We start from the raw sequence: 27,528 nt of genomic DNA on the forward strand, positions 1-27,528 counted from the left end.
CTGTTCTTTTAATGGCTTGTTTAGTATAAAAATTTATAAATACTAATAGCAAAATCAAATGATCTTCTGAAGTATTGTCATTTCAATAAAAATATTAGCTTTACTTGAAACTGACATACATTAACTGCTATAATCTGTAGTTTCTTAAAACTTGTATTTAAATGGGGATTTAAAGATCACTGGAGTCTAATGTTAATGGTCTCCTGTGCTAGAGCCTTTTAGAGGCAGTTAATATTATATGCAATCATGAGGTCACACAACCTCATGATATCCTTAGTGGTGACATTAGAAGAGGAAGAGAGACACAAGTGAGCCAGCCTGCTTCTAACTTAACCTGTGTTGCGCTATGTGTGTCCTCTGCAGAGATCTCGGACAGCAGGAAGGTTCTCCTGAGGTGCAGGTCCTTCTCCTGGGACTTCCTAGATTCCAAAACCCATAAGAAACACATTTTTTTTTTAAGAAAAATATGAATCACCTAGTCTGTGGTCTTCAGTTATAGAAACAGAATATATGACAAACTAATATTAAATACAGTAAATAAATAAATAAATGGCATTCCCTGGGAGATCAGTTAAACAGACTCATAATTTGCCTTGAATACATAAATTGCTTTTAATAAGATGGCCATTTTTACTATGCAAGCCCAATCTATGAGAATGGGAGAGTTTTCCATCTTCTGATATTTTCTTCAGTTTCCTTCCTCAAGTCTTTGAGGTTCTTGTCAGATGGGCGTTACATTTGTTTGGCTAGAATTACACCATGATATTTTATATTACTTGTCTCTATTGTGAAGGGTGTTGTTTCCCTGATTTCTTTCTCAGCCCATTTATCATTGGTATAAAGGTGAACTATTGAATTTTTTTTTTTTTAGTTAATTTTGCATCCAGCAGTCACTTTCCTGAAGGTGTTTATCAGCTGTAGGAGTTCTTTTTGTAGAGTTTTTAGGGTCCCTTATGTATACCTCGACTGTGCAGCTTGGTCTTCATGTGGGTACTGAACAACTGGTGGGGGTAGGGTGGGGAGATGTCCTTTAATCTTGCCTGCCTGTGGATCCTGTTGCCCTAACCTGGCTGCTTTGTCTGGCTTCAGTGGGAGAGGATGCACCTAGCCCTGCAGACTTGATGTGCCAGTTGAGGGCAGTGGGGAGATATTCCACCCTTTCAGAAGAGAAGGGGAGGTGGGATTGTGGAGGAACTGTGGGTGTTGGGGGGATTTGGGATGAGGGATTTGATTGATTGGGATGTATAGTGAATAAATAAATTAATTAATGGGGGGAAAAAACCTCAGACTTGAAGTCTTTGGATTTTACCCAAACAAACCAGCAGGTGGCATAGTTGGTGCTAAAGAGCAGAAAAAGAGAAAAAAAGCATTTCAGGAAGTCTCTTTCTGTATCAGAATCGAAACTGGAAACTGAAGCAGAGGTGGTTTTCACTTCCTTACACCCTTGCCAGCAGCAGCCACACCCTGGTGTCTCTCAGCCAGTTTAAGCTGGTGTTAAGGTAGACAAGCAGACTGGTTAAGACCACCAAGACTAAATGAAGTTGTTTTACACGGACATCTTAGGAGGAAGAGAATACAGAATCCAGCAATTTTCTTTACTAAAATGGACAGTTTTTTTTTTCTTTTTTCCTTCTAAAAGATTTTTTATATAGAAGAAATTTGAAAATTTGGGTAAGTACAAAATTTCTTCTTTCCTATTATTGTTGTTGCTATTGGTGTCTACACAGCAACAGTTTATGGAAGAGGGGAAAGTAAACTTTGAGGTTAGAATGTTTTAAGTATATTCTCAAACAAAGCTGATAATTTTCTGAGCTTAAAATTTCTGGTCTGTGTGTTGTTGTAAATGGTACTGTGGCCATAACATAAACATTCCATTAAAAAATGTTTTTGAAAATTTGGCACAGTTCTATTAATAGCCCTTAAAGAAAAGCAGCATCTTCAAAAAGAAAAAAAAAACCACTTTAATGTTCTATTAGTGCTAAACATAGTCCTCCAGTCACTCTAAGGAACAGGCAGTTTAGAAAATGACATCCTCCATAGTGTGTTGGACATTAATGTCAAGTCCATGTGTTGGAGACAGAAACAGAATGCTCACAGAGCTTCTGCCAGGAAGTTTTGGAATCATGGCAGTTTTATGTGCCTGGTAAGAATCAGAGGCTGAGGTCTGATATTTCACCCCAAATGTCATTCAAGGGCCTAGGGGAACAATGTTATTGGCGTTCTTTAACTTCTCTGAGAAAAACTGACAAGTCCTATAATTCTCGTGTGTGTGTGTTCAGTATATAAATCCTATCTCTTCTTTATACTATATAAGTTCATAAGCAATTCTGGGAACACTTTAAAATACATGCACACACAGTCACACACACACACACACACACACACACACACACACACACACACACACACCACTTATTTTTAGTCCTAATTAGCCTTCCTCTGGTTTTCTCTTCCTAAGGGATTTTTATATACGTGTGATTCTGCAGCACATTTTAAGGTTTGTGCAAGCCTTTTAGAAGCACGGGATAGTCTGAAGAAACCATTAATACTGTGGCATATACAGTCTCCAAAGTGGCCTCTTCTGTGGTTTTAAGGGATTGATTCAAGGAAGAGCTTTTAAGACTGAACATCGGCCTTAGAGCAGAGGTTCTCAACCTGTGAGTCTTGACCGGGGATGCCTAAAACCATCAGAAAATACAGATATTTACTTTATAATTTATAACTGTCACACAGTTACAGTTATGATGTAGCAAGAAAATAATTTTCTGGCTGGGGGAGGGGGGTCACCAGACTGTGAGGTACTGTATTAAAGGGTTTCAGCATCAGGGAGGTCAAGAACCACTGTTTTAGAGGAAGCCCTGTGAAAAGTGAAACTTACTCAGTTTCATAAGTTGGGAGTGAAAATAGTGAAAATTCATCCTTTTTTCTTGGTTAGTTGCTGAGTTTCTCAACCAAATACTTCTGCCCATATCTCTCTGCCTCCAACCCTGATATGAGAACTCAACTTTATATTCTGATATGTTTCTGGCACGTAGCTCAGGTATGAGTAATCCATCTGACTCATGACTTCAACTTGCATTTTTGTACTCTTACACCAAGATAGGTGGGGACTGACATATGTGTAACTGTGAGAAGAAATTTTTACTGCTGAAGTTAGGAAGACTTCAGGCATCCCGATTAGATGTTGCATAAGAGCCCTGGGCTTGTAATCAAGAGCCTAGGGACACCAGGCATCCAAATGGCCATCATGTGCTCACTCATGTGTTGGGAGTGACTGGGCAGCAGAGGTGGTTGGACAGCATAGCAAAACCAGGGAGTGAGTAGCTGAAGGTCAGAGCTGGACAGTTGCATGTGAGTATATGAACCTTTGATTCTCTGTAAGAGTAACGAGTGGGCAGTGGGATCAGGTGTTAGACAACTATAATATCAGTAAAAATGGTCCTTTCCTGCCTCCTTCCTCTTGCTCACGTGAGATCAAGTGTACAGAAGGAAATGGTGACAGACTGCAAATGGCAGTACTCTGTCATTTATACATCTCTTTATCATACCTGGTTCATTTCTGTTGAGTCCATAAAACTTTCCTCCAGGAAGATGTAGACAGAAGATGTGGAAATTGATGCTCTGGAGATCTGTTTTGCTTTGCAGCTTGCTAATTAAACAGAATTAGAAAACTGTGATGATGAATGTGCTGGGAAGTTCACACTGGCTTGGATTAGGCCAGGTTGGGCTGCTGCACACAGAGAAGACAGCACTTTCAATGCCTGTGTCATTCAGAATCTTCCCTTTCTGCTCTAACCAATACTAAATATGCTGAACTGTTATAAACTTATATCAAGTAGGATACCTACCTGGCCATTTATATATATGAAGTTTAGATTTGAAGAAACAGGCTCTATAGTGAATTGTGCACTTTTTCCCGGAAATAAAGAGTAGAATGTTTGTTTTAAAACACGGCCAATCAAGTGATAAACGTTACTACAATTAGCCGTAAAGTGCAAAAAGTGTTGGCATTGAGCAGGCTTAAGAGTTAAGATTTGAAGAAATAAAGAAAACAGTACTAAGAATTAACTGTGAGTGGAATAAAGAGGTCAAAGCTAGTCCTGAAATCTGCTGTAGAAATACAAAGTGATAAACAGTAAGATGTGAATACCTAGACTTGTTCTAGTTCTTAACCTTATTTCTAGGCCACAGGGCAGTCTTGTTTCTACACAGCTTCTATTTTAGTTTTGGGTACCCTTTTGGAAAAAGTTCATGGGAAACCTGAAAATTCTCTTCTGTTAGAAAAGAGTGCAGAGTTGGCTGTGCCTCTAGAGAATTTGTGAATAGAGATAGAGGTAGGTGCCTAAGTTGGAAGGTAAACTGCCACTCAACCCTGCTTCCAGGGGCCTGAAAGAACAAGAAATGGTACAGGTACAACATGTTAATGTGCAGCCAAGTGCACCTTTAGACAATTTGTTTGGGCCTACACAGCTACCTTCAGTATTCACAGTCTCTGTGCATCTGATTGACAAGCCTCTTGAGAATTTAACTACAGCTGCTGGTTCATGCCTTCTGTCTACTTGCCTGGACAACTGGTCTGCAGCTGCTGAGTTGTATTTGTGTTTGCTATGGGACTGAACTACTACCAAGGATGATCAAGCTCACCTCCAAAAAACCATTGCTAAACAGGCCCACTTCCCCGTATCCTAATAGCTTTTCTCTTCTACACCTCTGCTGGGTAGTAGGCTAGAGGAGAGGTTGAGCCCTTATTAAAAGTAGGTTGCAAAAAATTTATGCCCACAGGGTACTGTTGTGAATCATCAGGAAAAGAGAACACAACTTAGGCCAGGAACATGGACCAATATGTTTGTGCCTTTTACAATGTGAGTTTTTTTTTTTCCATTCTCTGTCTCTCTCTCTCTTTATATATATATTTTTTTTTCATTTACATTTCTAATGCTATCCCCAAAGCCACCTATACTCTTCCCCTGCCGTTCTCTCCAACCCACCCACTCCGACTTCCTGGCCCTGGCATTCCCCTATACTGGGGCATAGAATCTTCACAATACCAAGGGTCTCTCCTCCCATTGATGGCTGACAAGGACATCCTCTGCTACATAAGCAACTAGAGACACAGCTCTGGGGGTACTGGTTAGTTCATAGCGTTGTTCCTCCTTTAGGGTTGCAGACCCCTTCAGCTCCTTGGGTACTTTCACTAGCTCCTTCATTAGGGGCCTTGTGTTCCATCCAATAGATGACTGTGAGCATCAACTTCTGTATTTGCCAGGCATTGGCATAGCCTCACAAGAGAGAGCTATGTCAGGGTCCTGTCAGCAAAATCTTTCTGGCATATGCAGTAGTGCCTGCTTTTGGTGGTTGTATATGGGATGGATCCCTGGGTAGGGCAGTCTCTGGATGATCCTTCCTTTTGTCTCAGCTCTGAACTTTGTCTCTGTAATTCCTTCCATGGGTATTTTGTTCCCCATTCTAAGAAGGAACAAAGTATCCACACTTTGGTCTTCCTTCTTCTTGAGGTTCATGTGTTTTACAAATTGTATCTTGGATAGTCTAAGTTTCTGGGCTAATATCAGCTTATCAGTGAGTGCATATCATGAGTGTTCTTTTGTGATTGGATTACCTCACTCAGGATGATGTCCTCCAGATGCATCCATTTGCCTAAGAATTTCATAAATTCATTGTTTTTAATTTCTGAGTAGTACTCCATTGTGTAAATATATCACATTTCTTGTATCCATTCCTCTGTTGAGGGACATTTGGGTTCTTTCCAGCTTCTGGCTATTGTAAATGAGGCTGCTATGAGCATAGTGGAGCATGTGTCCTTATTACCAGTTAGAATATCTTCTGGGTATATGCCCAGGAGAGGAATTGCTAGATCTTCCATTAGTACTATGTTCAATTTTCTGAGAAACCGCCAGACTGATTTCCACAGTGGTTGTACCAGCTTGCAATCCCACCAACAATGGAGGAGTGCCCTTCTTTCTCCACATCCTCGCCAGCATCTGCTGTCACTTGAATTTTTGATCTTAGGCATTCTGACTGGTGTGAGGTGAAATTTCAGGGTTGTTTTGATTTGCACTTCCCTAATGATTAAGGATGTTGAACATTTTTTCAAGTGCTTCTCAACCATTTGTTATTCCTCAGTCGAGAATTCTCTGTTTAAATCTGGGCCCCATTTTTTGATAGGGTTATTTGATTTTCTGGAGTCCATCTTCTTGAGTTCTTTATATATATTGGATATTATTTCCCTATCTGATTTAGGATTGGTAAAGGTCCTTTCCCAATCTGTTGGTGGCCTTTTAGTCTTATTGACAGTGTCTTTTGCCTTACAGAAGCTTTGTAATTTTATTAGGTCCCATTTTGTCAGGTCTTGATCTTACAGCACAAGCCATTGCTGTTCTGTTCAGGAATTTTTCCCCTGTGCCCATATCTTCAAGGCTTTTCAGCATTTTCTCCTCTATAAGTTTCAGTGTCTCTGGTTTTATGTGAAGTTCCTTGATCCATGTAGACTTGGCCTTAGTAAAAGGAGATAAGAATGGATCAATTCACATTCTTCTACATGATAACTGCCAGTTGTGCCACCACCATTTGTTGAAAATGCTGTCTTTTTTTCCACTAGATGGTTTTAGCTCCCTTGTCAAAGATCAAGTAACCATAGGTGTGTAGGTTCATTTCTGGGTCTTCAATTCTATTCCATTGGTCTACCTGTCTGTTATTGTACTAGTACCATGCAGTTTTAACCACAATTGCTCTGTAGTACACCTTGAGGTCAGGCATGGTGATTCCAGCAGAGGTTCTTTTATTCTTGAGATGAGTTTTTGCTACCCTAGGTTTTTGTTATTCCAGATGACTTTGCAAATTTGCCCTTTCTAAGTCAGTGAAGAATTGATTTGGAACTTTGATGGGGCTTGCATTTTATTTGTAGATTGCTTTTAGGAGGATAGCCATTTTTGCTATATTAATCCTGCCAATCCATGAGCATGGAAGATCTTTCCATCTTCTGAGATCTTCTTTGATTTCTTTCTTCAGAGACTTGAAGTTCTTATCATACAGATCTTTCACTTCCTTAGTTAGAGTCACACCCAGGTATTTTATATTATTTGTGACTGCTATGAAGGGTGTTGTTTTCCTAATTTTTTCTCAGGTTGTTTATCCTTTGTGTAAAGAAAGGCCATTGAGTTGTTTGAGATAATTTTATATCCAGCCACAGCACTGAAGCTGTTTATCAGGTTTAGGAGTTCTCGCATGGAATTTTTAGGGTTACTTATATATACTATCATATCATCTGCAAATAGTGATATTTTGACATCTTCCTTTCCAATTTGTATCCCCTTGATCTCCTTTTGTTGTCGAATTGCTCTGGCTAGGACTTCAAGTACTATCTTAAGTAGGTAGGGAGAAAGTGGGAAGCCTTGTCTAGGCCCTGATTTTAGTGGGATTGCTTCCAGTTTCTTTCCATTTACTTTGATGTTGGCTAGTGGTTTGCTGTAGATTGCCTTTATCATGTTTAGGTATGGGCCTTGAATTCCTGATCTTTCAAGACTTATTATGAATGGGTGTTGGATTTTGTCAAATGCTTTCTCAGCATCTATCGAGATGATCATGTAGTTTTTTTCTTTGAGTTTATTTATATAGTGGATTACGTTGATGGATTTCCTTATATTAAACCATCCCTGCATCCCTTGGATGTAGCCTACTTGGTCATGATGGATGATTGTTTTCATGTATTCTTGTATTTAGTTAGCGAGAATTTTATGAGTATTTTTGCATCGATATTTATAAGGGAAATTGGTCTGAAGTTCCCTATCTTTGTTGGGTGTTTTTGTGGTTTAGGTATCAGAGTAATTGTGGCATCATAGAATGAATTGGGTAGAGTACCTTCTGTTTCTATTTTGTGGAATAGTTTGAGGAGAACTGGACATGGATATCCTTTGAACGTCAGATAGAATTCTGCACTAAAACCAACTGATTTATTTAATAATGATAAATTCATAAGGCTTATTGGTTCTAATGACACAATTTTGTCATGTAACCTTACCCTGGCAGCCTAGCCAAGGTGGATGCAGGTTCTTAAAAACAAATATTAATTCTCATGAAACATAGCGTACAGTAACTATTTCTATATACATATATGCAGTTTAAAAAGTGAATATACACATTTAAGAGTTTGCAGCATTGTTCTAAGACTTTCACCAGTGATCTGAGAGATAGTATTTATTAGTAAACCGTAGCATGTAGTTTTATGACCTAGTCACCTTTAACTCTGAGAGGTGACTGTGCTACCAGCCACCCCCTGGCTTCACTTGAATCCTTGGACTAAAGACATAGGCCCACCGTTTTTCAATTACAACTGACCTGGCACAATAGCTGGGCATTATTATTTCCTGCTTCGAAAAGAGTGCCCTTACCAGTTTCTTCTCTCCATCTCTCCACTTGCCTGAAACTTTAGTGTTAAACTTCTCTGAACACCCACTTGTCGGAGTGGCCACTGTGGTCATTCTGTTTTGAGATCTTACATGGTTGCCAAGTTCTCCTCTCTCCAAGGCATGGGGAACTCTTTTCCCTCCCTTGTGTCTCTCTCTGTGCCTCCAGAGTCCTGGAAAACCCACCTGTCCCTTCTGCTCAACAGTTGGCTTTCCTTACGGACTGATAAAGAACCAATTGTGGAACAGAACCCATCAGAACCACCTCCTACAGTAAACTAATGGACCAAAGCAGTGATGGGTTGAATTGCTGCTGGGTCTGCTGGAGCTAGGACCTGAAATCTAAGCTGCTGCATAGTTCAAGTCAAAGCAGCTCTAGGTTTGGAAATGAGAGGTTAATGTCCAGATCCACACTGAGTCACAGTAAAATGGGCAGGCAGTCAAGTAGGGTATATTACCTGTGGGAAATCAAGCCAAGCTCAAGCTCCAGGGACAGTTCAGGAGTTCACTGGTTATTGCTCCTTGATACTAACCCAGGCATTAGATGGTAGGTTGGGGTGGGACCATGTGGTCCCCATAATAGGTATTCATCACTTTATGAACTCCAGACAAAGGAGTTTGTTTTAGGGCTTTTATTGCTGTGACAAAACACCATGACCAAATAGCCCAGGGATGGTACCACCCTGGTAGTGAGAAAATATTTATAAATGAATCTCATGAAGGCATTTACTCAATAGAGGCTCCTTACACTCTGATGATTCTAGCTCGTATCATATTGATGCACAAAACCAGCCAGTACAGAGTTATACCCTTTTCCTTGGTCTGGCATATCTGGTAAATTCTTGGATCTGGTTTCTCTGATATGATTTTAAAACACTCATATGCTCCCACACCCTCAATTTACCCAATAAATATATAAATGGTCTCCCTTTCTACTCCCAGAAAGAAGTCATATATTAGTCTTTACCAGATGGATGGGACCCAAAAGACCGGTTCTGGATCCATACAGGGCCTGCAGCCATCCTCCTCCCTCAAAATGGAGTAAAAAACTCAAAGGGTAGAAATGGAAACAGAGAGTAAAAGTCCCTCATGGTTGGAAAGGTATGCCAGAATTCCTAACTTTGTAGTGTATGCTGGAGACCCCTTTCATGGTGGCTGACTAAGAAGCAGATGGCAAAGCTAGGCCATCCATGATTATCATTTGTCCATTTCAGATGACATTCATTTTGATGAGTTGAAATTCTAGCGAAAAGGGTCTTCTTTGGTTAGGTTTCCCCATAGTGATGCTGGCTTTTCTTCTTTTGTCATTAGAAGATATTTTGTGAAGATGAAATTTCAAATGTAATGAAATACACATAATATTTTCATAAATATTTCCATTTACTGATTCATTTATATTTGCATGGTTTCTATGCCATTTGATGGGTTATGATACATTTCTGTAGTTAGATTTGGTGTTCTAATTTTCTAGATTTCACTAGTCACCACTAGTTTAATTTGACTTTTTGGAGTATTTTTAACAAATTCTAACCATTTCTGAATTCTTCCATGGTAGTTTTCACATCCTTATGGGAGGTGTGCCTGTAAAATTTTTGTTTTGTTTTGTCTTGTTTTCTCAACTTGACACATACTAGAGTCAAGTTGAAAGAGACAACTTTACCAGCTTACTGCTTCAGTTCCTGCTTTCAGTTACCTCAGTGCAAATTAAATTGCTACCATGTGATTAAGTCACACAAGTCAAACTTTCCTTTCCAAGCTGTATTTGGTCACTATTTCATCATAGAAGTAAAAATCAACCTAGGGGAGAAGTTGGTACCAAAGAGCAGGCTATGATTGTGTCTGACCTGCCTGATGATGTGGGGAAGATTGTAGAAGTGTTCAGAGTTTCAGACTAGAAAGCCCATCAATGTTTACAGCTCAATGCGTTGTTTTGGGGGAACCTGGAAGTTGAGAGTGCTGAGAGCAATGCTGATGATGGAAGCCTGGCTGGTGAAGTTTCAAAGGGAAGTAAAGACGCTGTCAGGGCTGTACATGTGATGGATTTGAATTAACAGTCTGTGATTTGTGGTCACCCAGGGCTAAAGAGTAGTCTTTGATGAATAGGATACCAGTCCTACTTAGCAAATGACTGCTTTCCTAGGGCAAACTGATGCTGGCATCGGCTACAATTAAGAAGAGACTAGCACCAAGTTGAAATCTTTTTGAAAGTGTTCCCTCAGAGTTAGTAGACAGAAACTGTGGTCCAGAGAGAAAGCCAAGGCTGCATCTCAGACTGGGGAGCGCACCCTGGTAATGTGCAAGGTTTTTGTATGTAGTACTAGTTTGGGCAGCAAGAAAACAACAGGATTTGCTGGGGTCAAGGAAACAAGCTGAGGTTTGGCACTGTGAGAAGCCACTGGGAACCCCAAGATTGAAGAGGTCATGGGGAGAAGTTTAGTATTGGCACCATGCCCATGTGACAGTATTGGAGTTCCTATAGAAAGCCCAGGAGGTTGTTGGTGAAAGTGAGCCCTCAGTTGCTGTGGAGATCTCAAGATATTGATGATTCCAAGACTGTGAGGCAATCACAGAGGACAGCAGCAGCTGGTGGAGTGGAGCCAGCCTCAGCCTATGACATGAGCTATGTCTGTGGTGACTGGCCAAGCCAGAGGGATGTAACTTGGCCAAAGCCCTTTAATACCATCATTTCTTCTGATTTTTCAGATATTCTTCTTCTTTTACCTACATCCTTCTTCTTCAATATTTACTTCCATCTTCCTTCCCTAAAGAGATCCTCTTTTGTCCTTTTTTTCTATCTATCTATTCCCACTTTCTTCTCTATTTACCTCCCTCCTCCTATCAGATCAGGAGTCTCTCTGTTCCAATTTCTCCTATCAAGTCACTTTTATCCTGCCATTACTTCCCTCCTGAAAGAGCCCTCCCTTCCCGATGAATACAACTATAAAAAACTATTATGTACCTAAAGCTCACAGAACTATAGGCAACTGAGGAAGGCTGGAAATGAGAGAAGAGGCCTTCCCCAAAGAGGAGCACACCAATCGATTGTCCAATGCTCAACAATCAGATATGACAACATACATACAGGAAGCATTACATGGACTGAACAGACTATATTCAGGAAGATATAAATATAAATATAAATATAAATATAAATATAAATATATATATATATATATATATATATATATATATAGTGTGTGTGTGTGTGTGTATGTGTGTGTGTAATAACAATTAGTTTTTTAAAAGAGGCCATGAATTTGAAAGAGAGCAGGAAGGTATATAAAGGGATATTTGAGGGGGGAGGGAGAAATATAATTAAATTATAGACTCAAAAATTTAAAAAAGGAGAAAATGAATACACACAAACATACCACACACACACACACACACACACACACACACACACACAAACACACACACACAAACACACTCACACACACACGATCTCCTGGATTATAACCCACAGTAAAAGGCATCTGCTTTGTTTTAGATTAATTTGCTCAATAGTCAAACCCTAAATGATTATCAATAATTTAACTATAGTTGTTGTCCATACAGACAAATAAATAAACAAACAAACCAAAAGGTCTTTATGTAGGCTTAGAATTATAACCCATAACAAATGCTTAGCCCATACCTAATCAAAGGCTTGTAATGTTTCCTGGAATGTCTGTTTTCTTTGTATTCTCTCCAGTGTCTTAGCTGTTGAGATTTAAAAATGTGTCTGGTGAAAAATTGTTATGCATGGTTCCCATTTACTGATAATTTTCTCTAATGTATTTGTAAATCTATCTACTGTCCACTATAGCACTGGGGACCAGACACAGAGCCTCATGCATATTAAGTACTCTAAATGGGCCACAGTCACAAGCCCTATAAAAAAAAAACTCCCTCTTCAAGATTATGGGTTAAAACAAAACTGAAACTACTTCCTCATTCTGATTCTACAAGGCATTCTCAGTGTCTGAGGATTGAAGGCAGAGAATTTTGCACCTTAACAACCTAGCATTTTTTATTTCTGAACAGGATCCTGAGAATTGTATCTGAAGAAAATTAGAAAACACAGCATAAAGATGCTGTTTCGAGCTTCTAGAATAATAAAGTTTTCAAAAAACTGGAAATTTTCTGAATTTTGATATCTTTCCTCATTTTTATTCCCATAAAAAGAAAGCTATTTCTAAAAGCTCTAGCTGTATTTTTGTATCAATCCATACTTTTAAACTGAACCATTATATATAAAATATTAAGTTAATTAGTGATAGCAGCACATAACAAATATAAGAGTTTATTTAACTGATGATAACTTAGAAATGCTTTCCTATGCAGAAATGCTTCATTAAGTACAATTAGAACAATGAGAACTGGTCAGGGTAATGAGTGGGTTCCTCATTGTGCCACACGGGCAGATAAGAAAGATGGACAAATAACACAAAAGAAGTACAAAGTTAAACAAAAAGTGGTGGAATCTGGGGTCCTGGGTAATATTGTCAATTTCTACTTTCCTTTCTACTTAATGTAAGATTTTTTTCCAAGTTTTGTTTTCAAACTCATCAAAGGCAATGCCCTCCAGAGATAGCCATTTAAATTTCCCTTTGCAGCTATTTCAGACAGCAAGGGAGCTGAGGAAGTAGTACAGGGGTTTGTTGTTGTTGTTGTAATGTTGCTTCATTTTATTGTGTCGTGTTATGTTAGTGTGTTCTTCATGAAAACAAAACTACCTTGCTTGTGTTTAGTTTTAGTTCATGGGACCCTCAGAGTGCATAGCTCCGTGGGGCTGCAGTGAAAACTGGGATGTTTCTGTCCCTTTAAGCAGTCCTCCTCTGGGCTTGGAGATCAGGTCTTGGACCCCTGAGGTGAAGCTTTGCTTGTCCTTCTTGCTCAGCAAGAGAGAGTTTAAAAAGCCAAGTTCTGTGGAGCTTGGAGTTCTGTAGCTACCTTGAATATTTCACATAGTTAATGAAGAGATTTTTGTCCATACTTAAAAACATCAAGCTACAGGGTTCTAAGGAGCAAAGATTTAAGGACTTGATATTCTGAAAAGTTGTTCAAACCTACCATAGACGTTTGGTTTATTTATGTTCAACACTAAATGTCCAGATGTTCTAAATTTGTCAAGTGACAAGGCCTTTTAAAAGCTTCACTGAACAAATAGCATAGGTTTGAATTATGTTCTGAACTGCTAGAATGTTGGAGGCAGGTTGGGGAACTTTTTGACATTTTATCGTTTCTAAAGGAATTTTTGAAGAGTTCAGCATATCATACTGAGACAATATATTCCACTTATTAGGATTGGGATTCAGGGAGTCGAGGTGTTTTCCTATCTGAGAATCTATCTACCTATTTGGTGCTTACAGCAGCCTCTGGTTTTGAATGACTGAAAACAGCCCACTTAGTAGCCAAGGTCTTTGGCAGCACTCACTGCCTGAAAGAACAGATGGGCTGCAGAAGAAATTCTGATGTGCAGTGCTTTCTCGAATACCAAGTCTTGTTGGGATTTCTGTTCCCACATTCAGTTAAATCCAAAGAGGAAATCTGACCTCAGCCTTCTAGATAGCAGAGGGAGGGTGGTGAGTTAAATATTTAACTGAGTGGTTTGGACTGGAAACCAACACTGTTTCTGACCCTGCTGTGTGTGAGCCTGTGGGAGGGGCAAGTCCCTGGCAGGGAAGTCAGTTTCTGCAGTGGGCAGGGAGGCCCTGAACACCAACAGGCCTCACCCAGTGCTACCTTCTAAAAGAAGTACCCTCCTCTGGATCTGATGCCCCAACAGGAAGGTGAGACAATATGTTGTGAAACTGAACTCTTGCAAAGATGGCAGGACAAAATAAGCTGATTTATTATCTTGTCTTTTCTTAAAACTCTGTTTTTCTGTGAGCAGTGCTCAAATCTGGGGCTTGTTCTAGCCTAAGGAGCAGAACACTTGTTAGCCTGAAACCTCTGTTCTTATTAAATATTCTAGAAGGATGGAGAAGTATCACTCCTTTCCTCCATGTACTAGAGCTGCCTTTCACAGACTGGTGAAGAAACATGTAGAGTATTCTGGAGGTGGAAGTGTCTGCAGCCTGGGTGGTGACCAAGAATCTAAGCACACTAAATGATGTAAAGCAGCTTAACCAACTACAAACTCTATACTGTGTAGCATGTCAAAAGTGACATCTAATCAAAGATAGAGACTTACAAAGGTTAGTACTATTGTCATTGAGTCTTTCCTTTACAGCCAGCAGGCAGCAACTATATGGGAAAAAAATGCATTGTGGTAATATATACCCTTCAGGAAATTGCAACTAAGTGCTATGTAGTTTCCTGTCCTCCTGGTGTGAGGGCAGGCTGTATCCTGCTGGGCTTCAGCCAGGCTGAAGATGGGTGTGTCCTGTTGGGCTCCAGCCAGGCTTTAAGGCAGGGCTGCTGTGCTGATGCTCAGGCCTAGCTGCCTTGACAAAGTCTGCAGCCATGACAATGTGCTTCTCTTATAATGTTGGTCTCCAAAGATAACAGAGGAAAAGTTCTTTGGGAACAGGTTGCAGAATTGAGTACTAATAAGAAAACGGAATCCCAGAATTGCTCAGTCTGCCCAGGTATACAGGGGAAGATTCTCTAAGCAATGGCTAGCACCCCTCTCCCATGTTAACACAGAGGTTTCCCATGCATTTCCTCTGAAACAGGTGAACACAATCAGCAATAGTTTCCCTCATATTGCCCCCTTTATGGAACAGCCTGGCTGGGAAGAGACCTACTTTTAACATCAGATGTTTTTCCTGGTAACAACTTCTTCGCCTATATAAACACATTGTGGTTTTCTGCTCAGTATCAAAGGCCCATGTGTTTAAAAAGTATTCCTACAGTCCATCCAGGATTTAAAGTTGAAGTCATAAAAAGAGCCAAGGGATTGTGTGGAGGTGCTAGGAATACATTTTTACCCAAACCATTGCCACCTTGAACTAAATAAACATGTAGTTTCTGCATGCATTGTGCTACATGGACATATAAAATGTTTTTCAGACTGACAGAGGGAAAGGGGAAAGAAAAATTGTGTGCAAGTGTCACAAATACAGTAGCCACAAGATTAGGATATAACTTAGTGCAGAGTGCATGCCTTCCACATGTTCTGTCCCCAGTATGAAAGGGGCAGGGGAGAGGGAGAGAGAGAGAGAGAGAGAGAGAGAGAGAGAGAGAGAGAGAGAGAGAGAGAGAGAGAGAGAGAGAGAGAGAGAGAGAGAGAGAGAGGGAGAGAGAGAGGAGGCAGGAGGAGATCCTGTAAAAGGCTTTTTTTTTGCATTACATTTTAACCACCATAGTAGATGTGGGGAGCTGAGGAAGTTTGTGATGCTGTAAAAACGTTACAACTTTTCTTTTCTTTTCTTTTTTTTGTGGTGGGTGAGGGTGTGGGGTGGGAGGGGCTTGGGGATGAATTAGGACCTTGCACCTGCTAGGCAAGGACTCTGCCATGAAAATATATACCAACCAGTTTTGTTTTGATTTTTGTTTGTTCGTTTGTTTGATATCTAAAGTTTTTATTTGAGTCAGAATATCACTACGTTACCCAGATCTTCATCCTGAACAATGAGGAAGCTTCTGTAATAAGGAAAAGATAAAATGATAGCAGACTTGGGAAGACCAGATGACCATCACTGCATTTGAGATGGATGCTTCTCTTTCCCTGTAATTCAAACAGACAAGGACTTAACGAAGAAAAGCTGCCATTGTGTGAGATAATGCAAGAGCAGAGAGCCCACCAGTCCCACATTTCACATGCACATCCCACATATAGGTATGCAGACATACCTCATTATAGAGGAATTTTTATACAACAAAAAGTCTTCTCTGGCAAAAAAAAAACCATATAAAGATGGCCTAGGTTTGTGTGATCCCACTACTGACACACCCTTAATACACACCTTTAATCCCTAATAATGAAGGCTTGGTTAGTTTGGAGAAGGAAGCAGCTATGTTTGAAAGTGAAGGAAGAAAAAGTGATAAATCACAGAATGATTTGACAGAATGAGTCAGAGATAGAAGACACCCAACTCTTTTGTTTGTTTTGTTTTGTTTTGTTTTTTTCGAGACAGGGTTTCTCTGTATAGCCCTGGCTGTCCTGGAATTCACTTTGTAGACCAGGCTGGCCTCGAGCTCAGAAATCTGCCTGCCTCTGCCTCCCAAGTGCTGGGATTAAAGGCGTGTGCCACCATGCCCTGCTGACCCCCAATTCTTATAAGAATAGCACAAGAAAGAGAAGTCAAGGAGAGTCAGTCAGTTGGGAATCAGTTTAGTCAGTGCTGTTTGTGTAATGTGGTTGAGTTCATTTCTGAGTGCAGTGAAGGTCAGCAGAGGCAGTTGAAACAAGAGAATAAAAAGGAGCTGCTAGATTTGAAGAAATTCATAGAGCAATTCAGTGAGAAGCTTAGAGAAGTTATATTCAATCAGTCAGAAGAGTCTGAGCCCGAACAGCTGAGTTGAACTAGCCAGCCAGAGTTCAGAAAGAGCTAGAGAGGGTGAGTTTATTCAACAGTAAGCGGAGACAACAATTACATTAGGCAAATAAAAGATCCTTTTATATCATATAAACACATACCACACACACACAAACACACACGCTTCACAAACACACACACACATATATGCTATACCATAGACACATAACACATGTACACCATACACCACATAAATACACACTGTCCATATGACAACACTCACAGACATCCTGTATACACCATCATACACAGTTGGCACTATGTACACAGTAGCCAGTGAATAGGACATCCTAATATGCCGCCTTTATCGATGGCTAGCATGTATAGAAAAAGCTGTAACTAGTAGCCAGTAGAGAAGAGGAAGCCCAGAACTGCTTCTTAAAATCTTTGTGCAGTTGTAAGAAAGAAGTTGGTGGACTGACTTACTGGGGAAGGTTTCTGTCCAAGAGAAGATACAACCTAAGACAGACCAGGGTCAGTGTGACAAGCATGAGAGGAACCTTTCAAAATGAGCCTCCATTTCCCCATAATTGCAAGGGCTGACAATCTTGGATAGAAAGAGTTCTCATCCAAAGGAAAACTTGTCTGAGAAACATGTTCTTTGGGAAGGCATAATTAGGCAAACCACAACTGATAAGGAAAAATGTTTTATGAAGGGGCTTCAGGTTCCTGAAGAATATATGTTTACCAACTTCTCTTTTTAAAAAGTATATGTTTATCCTTCTCTTAGTTATGGTAGTTAACTTAGAAAACATAGTTAGGTCTTCTCTCTGGGTAATAAAATGAAGAGGTTTCTAAGTTCTTTGTTACATAGACTTTGCTAAATCATGAATTTCCAAAAATAAAATATAATTGTTTTGCTATTTGAAAATTGTAATTTCTTCATTCACCAAATATTGCACCCTAGGGATTCACCTATAAATGAGAAAGAAAAACAGTCTATTTTCTACATGTATCTTAGTTTCTGAGACAGGATGAGAATAACAATTAAGTAAAACATATTGTGTATAGGTCTTAAAAAGAAAACTCAAGACAGGGAAGAGTGGCTGAGAGTGCTGAAGGAAGGAGGAGAGAGAGTCTTATTTAATGTTAAGTGTTGACAAAGGCATTCACAGAGGCCCTGTTGAATTTGAGTAAAGAGCTGAAAGGTAATGACAGTAGGAATGTAGGTGTAAGGAAAAGGACAATCTGAGCAGAGGAAATATCTAGTAGGATCTATTCTGTAGTAGGCTGGTGTGTGTGGAGAGCAGCCAGCCAAGCCAATGAACAATAGGCAGCAGACGCAGGGAGATCATAAGTGCAGCATGTAGACAGAACCTGTAGAACATTGGGCACTCAGCTTGAATTCATATTAAATGAGAAGGCACTGGAAGTTTTTGAGCAGTCTGGTGACTCCACCTAAATTATATGAAATATAATGGATTAGGTTTTCCCCTAATGACCTTTAATGTTAAGTTGTGGCACATAAAACAACTTTGTTCATCAGTGAGACCATATGCTTAGCGAATAGAAACTAGAATGTGAATGTAGGAACTTGTGTGGGGAGGGCTGAGTTTGGTCTAGAAGTCCATAATCATAATGACAAGGTCAGTGTGTGACCATAGTTGTGTAAGTGAGTTGAGGCTGAGATTATTAAACAGGAAAAAGTAGTTAGCACGGTAAAAGGCCAAGAGATTAGATGGATTAATTCTATTACGCTATACCAAAGTATTCCATGACAAAACCAAATTCACACAATATCTTTCCACGAATCCAGCCCTTCTAACAATAAAAACAAAACAAAATAAAAAAACAATACAGGGACAGAAACTAAGCCCTAGAAAAAGCAAGAAAGTAATCCTTCAACAAACCTAAAAGAAGAGAGCCTCAAGAACAGAATGCCTTCTCTAACAACAAAAATAATAGGAAGCAACAATTACTTTTCCTTAATATCTCTTAATATCAATGGACTCAATTTCCCAATAAAAAGACATAGGCTAACATACTGGCTACACAAATAGGACCCAAAATTTTGCTGCTTACAGGAAACCCATCTCAGGGTAAAAGACAGACACTACCTCAGAGTGAAAGGCTGGAAAACAATTTTCCAAGCAAACGGTCTGAAGAAACAAGCTGGAGTAGCCATTCTAATATCGAATACAATCGACTTCCAACCCAAAGTTATCAAAAAAAGACAAGAGTGGCACTTCATTCTCATCAAAGGTAAAATCTTCCAAGAGCAACTCTCAATTCTGAATATCTATGCTCCAAATGCAAGGGCAGCCACATTCATTAAAGAAACTTTAGTAAATCTCAAAGCACACATTGCAGCTCACACAATAATAGTGGGAGACTTCAACACCCCACTTTCATAAATGGACAGATCGTGGAAACAGAAACTAAACAGAGACACAGTGAAACTAACAGAAGTTATGCAACAAATGGATTTAACAGATATCTACAGAACATTTTATCCTAAAACAAAAGGATATAACTTCTTCTCAGCATGTCATGGTACCTTCTCCAAAATTGACCATATAATTGGTCACAAAATAGGTCTTAACACATACAAAAAAAATTGTAATTGTCCCATGCATCCTATCAGATCACCATGGACTAAGGCTGATCTTCAGTCCAGCCACAGCTACATGTGGACTTGTCACAATATTTAAAAAAATAAAAGGACAAAGATCAATTATTTAGCAAGTTATTATTTGTATAATTTGTGTATGTGTGCTTGTCACTATGTATGCACCTGTGTATAGAAGTCAGAAGTCAATATCAGCATTTTCTTCAATAACTCCACCTCTTAGCTTTTGAGACAGCCTCTCGATGAATCTGAAATTCACTAATTACACTAGGCTATCTGTCCAACAAGCTCCAGGGATTTCCCTGTCTCTGTTCTCCAAGTGCTGGGATTATAAGTGAGAGCCCACGTTTTTATGCAGTTGCTGGGACACTTTATTCCCTAAACCATCTCTCCAGCCCCACATTGGACTAAAGTTAAAATAATAAGAGATTTATATTTTTAACATCCCATATAAAAGAGAGGAATTTTAAAAAATCAACCTTTTTTCTAAAGTGACTTCAGCAAAACCTTTAAGGATATATAGAATAGTTGCCCATACTCTCAGTTCTATCTACAGCTCATAAATATATGATATGACAAGGTCCCTCTCCTGGGTGTTACCTGAAATGACTGAATTAGCTATTTCTGTGTTTTTCTGAAAAATTCTACCGAACTGTTTAAAGGTAGAATAGATATTTTACCTGACAGTTTGAGAGTTTTCTTTTGGGCTTGTGTTCTTGTGTTTCTTTGGGATCTTGTGGTAGTAGGAGCCTATAGCAGAGGAGAGCCATATGTACCACAGTAGACCAGAGGGTAGAGAAGGAAGCAGGAACTAAGGGCAGCAATAACTTCAAAGGCCTGTTTCTAGTGACTTACTTCTGCCAGATAAGCCCCACCCTCAGCCTGTAAAGGTTTGGAAACATTGGAAAAACTAGATTCAAAACCAGAACATGAATAATGAGGACGTCTGCAGAGAAGTAAGAAGATAAGGGATATTTACTCAGCCCACAAGCTAGAAGAAATAGCTATTGATCTGTATTTCTTTGCCCACGATAACTCCAGAGCAAACCAATGCTTTGACCATTGGTTCATGAAGACTGCCTACTGCTAGATCACACATACCATGTTCCTGAGACTACCAAGAAGGATTGAAGTAGCCTAGGTAGACTAACACTCAGCTCCTTCAGTCACCCTTCAAGGCATCTTTCTGTTCCTCCCTCTCACCTTTAACTTCACATAAGACGGTCTCACATTTTTCTCCTACTCAGAGCACTCTCTCCATAAAGCCCAGTCTAACACCCCTCTTTATGTCTGACACCTACCACAACTTTATTTTTATAACCTTTTATGAATATGCTTGTGTAACTTGTATGAATTTTATTTTTTAATCCTTCTAAATAGAGTATGAGTATCATGGAAGAACTTGACATCTGTTTCTGTTACCACTGATTTTCTTGAAGGTTATGTCTTGTTCATAATAGATAGTCACTAACTTCTTCTTGAATGAATAAAAGAAGGCAAGCACCAATCTCTGAATACAGTAGATGCCCTACTTCTGTGGAATTTCCAAGACAACCCCAACTGTACTCCAAAGGAACAAGTTGATCATCTAAAATACATTTATAGGGTTCATTGTGCCTATTGCTCATAGTCCCCATTGGCTAGGGACTGGTTGTGACTTTATATTGAAGCCAAAAGTAACTAAGAGAATTTAAGACACTTAGACAGCCAGGAAGAAATTCAACAATGTGGAAGCTCCTCAAAGGCTGTAGCCTGTTCCAGTCATTCTGATAAATATACCACCCGTCTCTTTTCCTTCTCTGGCCCATCATGGTCCTGCACTCTCAAGACTCTCTTATTACTGTCCTATTCAGAGTTTGAGAAGAGCCTCCAAGGGAATTTTTGCAAGAAATGCCAAACATAGGTTGAATCTATATTTTGTTAGCCTTTATAATTAGTGATTCATACATTAATTTTAGACAGACATTCCTTAAATCTCTTTAAAATTAGTTTTGTTAAATCAGCATACAAAGTAATGAGTTTGATCACAACCTTTTTCTATACTTTGTTGTTGTTGATTTTCCTTCCCCAGAAGCCTCCCAGATCCTCCTTGTCCTACCCCTGCTGGTTTTCTTGGACTCCCTGCTGACAGGAGCCTGATATAGCTGTCTCCTGAGGGGCTCTGCCAGTGCCTGGCAAATACAGAAGTATCCACTCACAATCATCCATTGGATGAAGCACAAGGTCCCCAATAAAGGAGCTAGAGAAAGTACCAAGGAGATGAAGTGGTCTGAAGCCCCATAGGAGGAACATCAATATGAACTAACAAGTACCCACAGAGCTCCTTGGAACAAAACCACCAATCAAAGAAAACACATGGTGGAACTTGTGGCTCTAGCTGCATATGTAGCAGAGGATGGCCTACTTGGTTATCAATAAGAGGAGAGACCCTAAGTCCTGTGAAGGTTCTATGCCCCATTATAGGAGAATGCCAGGATCAGGAATGGGAGTGCGTGGGTTAGGGAGCAGGGGGAGTGGGGAGAGGATAGGGGATTTTCATAGAGGAAACTAGGAAAGGGGATAACATTTGAAATGTAAATAAAGAAAATATCTAATAAAACGTTTAAATAAGATATTATTCTATGAAAAAGTAATTCTGCTACTCAAGATTCTAGTTTTAAGTTACAAAATCCCAATTTCCACACAGATTAGTCTAAAAGGGAACATTATCAAAGACAAAGAGTTTATTACCTGACAAGCAGCTACTGCTTATTTCAGAATCACAATTGTAATTGCCTGTGAAATGAGCAGTGAAATACTTAGGGCAATGTATAGAATGAATCCCAAACAGTTTTCAGTAATTTTTGAAAAATATCATGCATCTGTATATAATTTTGTATGAGGTTTTAATCCAAACTGCCTACATGATTTCTGATAAATTATAATGCTAAAATATTATCATATTACTTTTTTCAGGGAATAAATTTGAAGCTTGAAGATGAGTGGACAAGTAACTCAACCAAAATTGATCAAAGACTGGACCAAAGAACATGTAAGAAAATGGGTAACTGAAGATCTTAACATTGTTGATAAATATGCTCAAATCTTGTTCAAAGAAGAGGTAACAGGGATGGTCCTGCAGGAATTAACTGAAGAGGATCTTAGAGAAATGGGCTTGCCACGGGGTCCAGCACTTCTGATAAAACGTATGTATAACAAACTAATTAGTTCCCCTGAAAGTCACAATCAAGATTCCAGACAATTAAATGATAAAAAACTCTCAACAAAAGAACAGCAAAAAAAGACCAAAAATGAGGAAGAAAACTCAGTTTCATCCAACAGTGATCATGGTCTCAGGGAGACAGAGCAGAATGAAGAACAAGAACCAAGTCTTATGAAAGAAAACATGTTAGGTGATGTGGTGACTAAAGACATGGAAGATAATAAGCCCAAACCAGAACAGATGTCTTGCATGCCATACCCTTTTGATTCTTTTTGTGATGTCAAACAATACATAGAACATTCTATTCTACGTGTTGCTGAGACAGGGCCACTCAATCTCATTGACCCGATACATGAATTCAAAGCCTTTACAAACACAAAGAAAGCCACAGAAGAGGACATAAAAATGAAATTTAGCAATGAGACTTTCCGATTTGCAGCAGCTTGTATGAATTCACGTACCAATGGCACTATTCATTTTGGAGTAAAAGACAAACCACACGGGGAAATTGTTGGTGTGCAAGTCACTAGTAAAGATATCTTTGTTAACCATTTCAACACAATGATCACGAAGTATTTTGAAGACAGTGAAATCAGTGAAGCCAGGGCTTGTATCCGGGAACCACGGTTCGTGGAAGTCCTTTTGCAGAATAATACACAATCTAATAGATTTGTCATTGAGGTAGATGTTATTCCCAGACATTCTATATGTCAAGAAAAGTATTTCTACATTATGATGCAAAGTAACACAGGCAAAACATGGAAACAAAGCAAAGATACTTCATTGTTTGTAAGAGAAGGAGCTAGCTCTAAGAATATCCTGGGCAATCCCAACCAACGGGATAGAGAGTTCAAGAAATTTCTAGAGGATTTAAAGATGTGGACAGCATCTAGAAAAGCGGCTGAAGAAGAACTTAGAATGGTAACTAAGAAAGAGAGTGAAGGACTAAAACTGTCTAAACTTTTGACCAGACACCAAGGCTCACTTGATGAATCTTACTATGATTGGTACATTCTTGTAACAAATACCTGTACACCAACTCAATTAGAGCACTTAGAGTTCATAAAGGAAATTAAATTGTTTGCTGTGCTAGATTTTGATCCTTATTCTCACATCAAGGGAGTGGTCAAAGCTTACAGAGAAAGCAGAGTAGCAAACCTTCACCTACCCAGTCACTATGAGGAAAAAACTACCATAGCAGAGAAAATTTCTACTCTGAAACTTTATGAGCAACCTAGCTGGATCTTCTGCAATGGCAGAGTAGACTTGTCATGTCAACCTCTAGAGCCACATTTATGGCAGAGAGATAGAGCTTCTGGGGTTAGAAGACTTATTTCATTCCTCACAGACGAAAATATCATAGTAAAAGGGAAGGTTTTGGTGGTGTTCCTCTTACTTTCTCCCATAGAAAACCAAAAAGATCCACTCATTGAAACTTTTTGTGCTTTCTATCAAGTTTTCAATGGAATGGACAATATGTTGTGTATCTGTGTCAACTCAGCTATCTACCAACAATGGAGTGATCTACTACAAGTAAGACTGGAAATCAAAGATGATTTGGCAAAACATAGCATTTCCACTTTAAACATAGAACTAGTCAACAATACCATCCTCAAACTGAAATCAGTGATTCAATCTTCAAGGAGATTTTTGCCCTCCTGTGGCTCCTCCTCTGTTATTCTGGAGAAAATGGATGAAGATATCATGAGTGCATTGGAAATCCTTTGTGAAAATGAGTGTAAAGACACAGACATAGAGAAAGATGAATCTCAATTCCTAGAATTTAAGAAATCAAGAGAAGAACACTTTTATCGAGGAGGCAGAGTATCCTGGTGGAATTTCTATTTTTCTTCTGAAAACTATTCTTCAGCTTTTGTAAAAAGGGATAGTTTTGAAGAGCTAACAACATTAATACAACAGTGTGCAGACTCTCCTAAACCAGTGTTTGTCAAAGTCATCAATCTCTACCATCACCCAGGCTGTGGAGGTACTACATTGGCGATGCATGTTCTCTGGGACTTAAAGCAGAAGTTTCGGTGTGCTGTCTTGAAAAACAAAGCAACTGATTTTGTAGAGATTGGAGAACAAGTAAGCAAGCTAATCAGCTACAAGGCTACCAGCCATGAGGACTTCATTCCCGTTCTTCTCCTTGTGGATGATTTCGAAGAACAAGAGAACGCCTATATTCTGCAAAATGCCATCAATGCCTTTATAGCAGAAAAGGGTCTGAGATATGAAAAAACATTAGTAATAATCTTGAACTGCATGAGATCTCAGAATCCAGATGAAAGTGCAAAGTTAGCAAATAGCATTTCACTAAAATACCAACTTTCTCCAAAAGAACAAAGAGCCTTTGAGGCCAAACTACAGGAAATTGAAAAGGAGCATAAGAACTGTGAAAACTTTTATTCGTTCATGATCTTGAAAGGCAATTTTGACACAACTTACATAAAGAATGTAGTGAAGAATACTCTGAAGGACCTGGATGCTAAAAGCAGGAAAGCCCAGCTCATTTCTTACCTGGCATTACTCAACTCTTATGTTACAGATTCTACCATTTCAGTATCACAGTGTGAAATATTTTTGGGAATCACTTACACCATGAAACATGGGAAACCTGAAACTGTAGAAAAGAACATGGGAACCTATTCCACACTTCTAATAAGAACTGAAGTTTCAGACTATGGGAGGTACTCTGGTATACGTATCATTCACCCTCTAATTGCCACCCACTGTTTAAAAGAACTGGAAATGAGCTACAGAATGGATAAGTGTCAGATTGCACTAAATATGCTAGAAGAGGATATATTGTATGATTCTGGTCTAGGACGAGACAAATTTAAATATGATGTGCAAACTCTATTGCTTACAAGACAACGCAAGGAACATGGAGCTGAAATAGACACTCTCTTTTCCCCATTGATTGAAGAATTGCAGAATGAGGAAACTGAAAAGGTCTTGATTGCAGGAAGTGATCGATTCCCACAAAATGCATTCATTTGTCAAGCTTTAGCAAGACACTTCTATATTAAAGAGAAGAACTTTAGTACTGCTTTAGTCTGGGCAAATCTGGCCAAAAGGAAAGCACCTAAGAATTCTTATATTTCAGATACACTTGGTCAAGTTTACAAAAGTGAGCTCAAACAGTGGTTGGGTAAAAATAAGACATGTAGAAATATTAGTGTGGATGATCTAGCCTATTTCCTAGAAGTTGCTGAAAAGGCTTCGAAAGCCTTCAAAGAGTCTCAGAAGCAAACTGATAGCAAGGACTATGGAACTGAGGCATGGTCACCACAGAATTCCCAAAGAAGATATGACACATACAACACAGCTGGCTTCTTCGGAGAAATAGAAGTAGGTCTTGACACTATCCAGCTTCTTCAGCTTACACCCCTTTTCCATAAAGAAAATGAAATATCAAAAGAATCTATGGCAGAGTTTTTATCTGGAAAGGGGACCATCCTTTCAGACCCAAAAGGTGAATATTGTGTTGTTCTCAACAAATTTACATCCCTTCTACAGAATTTACATTCAGATTTGGAAAGATGCTTTCATTTTTTTTGGGATTATATGGGTTTTCTGAAACCAAGGAACACTCCAAAAGAATTAACAGAACTCTCACTAAGTAAGAAAGTGAGCCGCTGTTTCAAGAAATATGTAGAACTTTTCTGCCATTTGGATACCAACTTGGTACAGGGCAAAGAAGATCTGTTACTTCAAAAGGAGAACTGTAGGAAGCGCATACAAGCTTGGCGAGCAGATACATTTTCAGGACTCCTTGAATATCTTAATCCGAATCACAAAGAAGCTAACAAAATAGAAAATATAGTGGAAAACTATACCTTCCTATTACAGGATATCCTAAACAAGCCACTGTCAAAGGTGCTGACCAAGGACATACAAAATTTCATTTTGGCCAACATTATTCTCAGTTGTCTAAAGCCCAGTTCCAAGTATATCTTGCCATTTAGCACACTGAAAAAAAAGCTCAGAGAGGTCCTGCAGATTGTGGGGCTAACTCATTCATATCCCGATCCTTATTTCTTGGCCTGCCTCCTATTCTGGCCAGAAAACAAAGAGCTAGATGAAGACTCCACACTAATAGAAAAGTATGTCTCATCCTTGAATCGATCCTTCAGGAGACAGTACAAGCACATGTGCAGGTCCAGGCAGCCAAGCACGCTCTTCTACCTGGGGCAGAAGAAGGGTCTTAACAGTCTTGTTCACAAGGCTGAAATTGAGCGCTACTTCAGGGAAGTGCAAGATTCAAATTCCTTCTGGCACAGTGGAGTAGTGTGGGAAAAAAGAGAGGTTAAAGACCTCCTACGCCTGCTGGATGGCCAGGCTGAAGGCAAACTAATCTCACTAGAATATGGAACAGAGGCAAAAATAAAAATACCAGTGACTTCTGTGTATTCAGCTCCACTCAGAAGTGGAAGAAACATAGAGAGAGTGTCCTTCTACCTAGGATTTTCAATTGAGGGTCCTCTGGCATATGGCATAAAAGTAATCTAAGGAGGTATATTCGTTCAACAATGTTAATTTGCATCTATCATTGTACTTACTCTTTCTAGCCCATAGAGTGCATTTTTGGCTTAATTATAATCACATAGTTTGCTTCTTTTTCTCTGTATCAGTTATGGGAAACTTTGTAGGACAAGAAATATGACCATACCACAGAGCTTGGCCCACAGTAGCATCAGCCATTCCCAAACAGACATATTTGGCTCATCAATAAAACATCTGTTGTAAATTAAATGACTTTTCTAAATTATTTCTTCACTGTGACATAGACTAACTAAGAAGATAATGAAAGTGGTGGTAATGAGATGGCTCTGCAGTCAAGAGCACTTGCTACTCTCACAGAGG

At 39.3% G+C, this 27,528-nt stretch overlaps 1 protein-coding gene across 2 annotated transcripts; it reads left to right on the forward strand.

Annotated features, from left to right (window-relative positions):
* The first annotated feature begins 1,416 nt into the window (after positions 1–1,416).
* On the forward strand, positions 1,417–27,417 carry Samd9l (sterile alpha motif domain containing 9 like). 2 transcript variants are annotated; one of them, XM_085840843.1, is made up of 2 exons: positions 1,417–1,671; positions 22,413–27,417. In XM_085840843.1, the coding sequence occupies exon 2, from the start codon at positions 22,435–22,437 to the stop codon at positions 27,172–27,174; it is 4,740 nt and encodes a 1,579-aa protein (XP_085696969.1). In that variant the 5' UTR covers positions 1,417–1,671; positions 22,413–22,434; the 3' UTR covers positions 27,175–27,417. The 2 variants fall into 2 exon arrangements, with proteins under 2 accessions (XP_085696969.1, XP_085696970.1); XM_085840844.1 differs by lacking the exon at positions 1,417–1,671 and adding an exon at positions 14,118–14,194.
* Positions 27,418–27,528: the final 111 nt, after the last annotated feature.

This window comes from Mus caroli, unplaced genomic scaffold, assembly GCF_978045245.1.
Source record: "Mus caroli unplaced genomic scaffold, Mus_caroli_1 scaffold_7, whole genome shotgun sequence".
Classification (NCBI taxonomy): domain Eukaryota; kingdom Metazoa; phylum Chordata; class Mammalia; order Rodentia; family Muridae; genus Mus; species Mus caroli.

Bases quoted from the DNA above. Each gene is read 5' to 3' on its own strand.
- Samd9l (XM_085840843.1), top strand. From the start codon at position 22,435: ATGAGTGGACAAGTAACTCAACCAAAATTGATCAAAGACTGGACCAAA.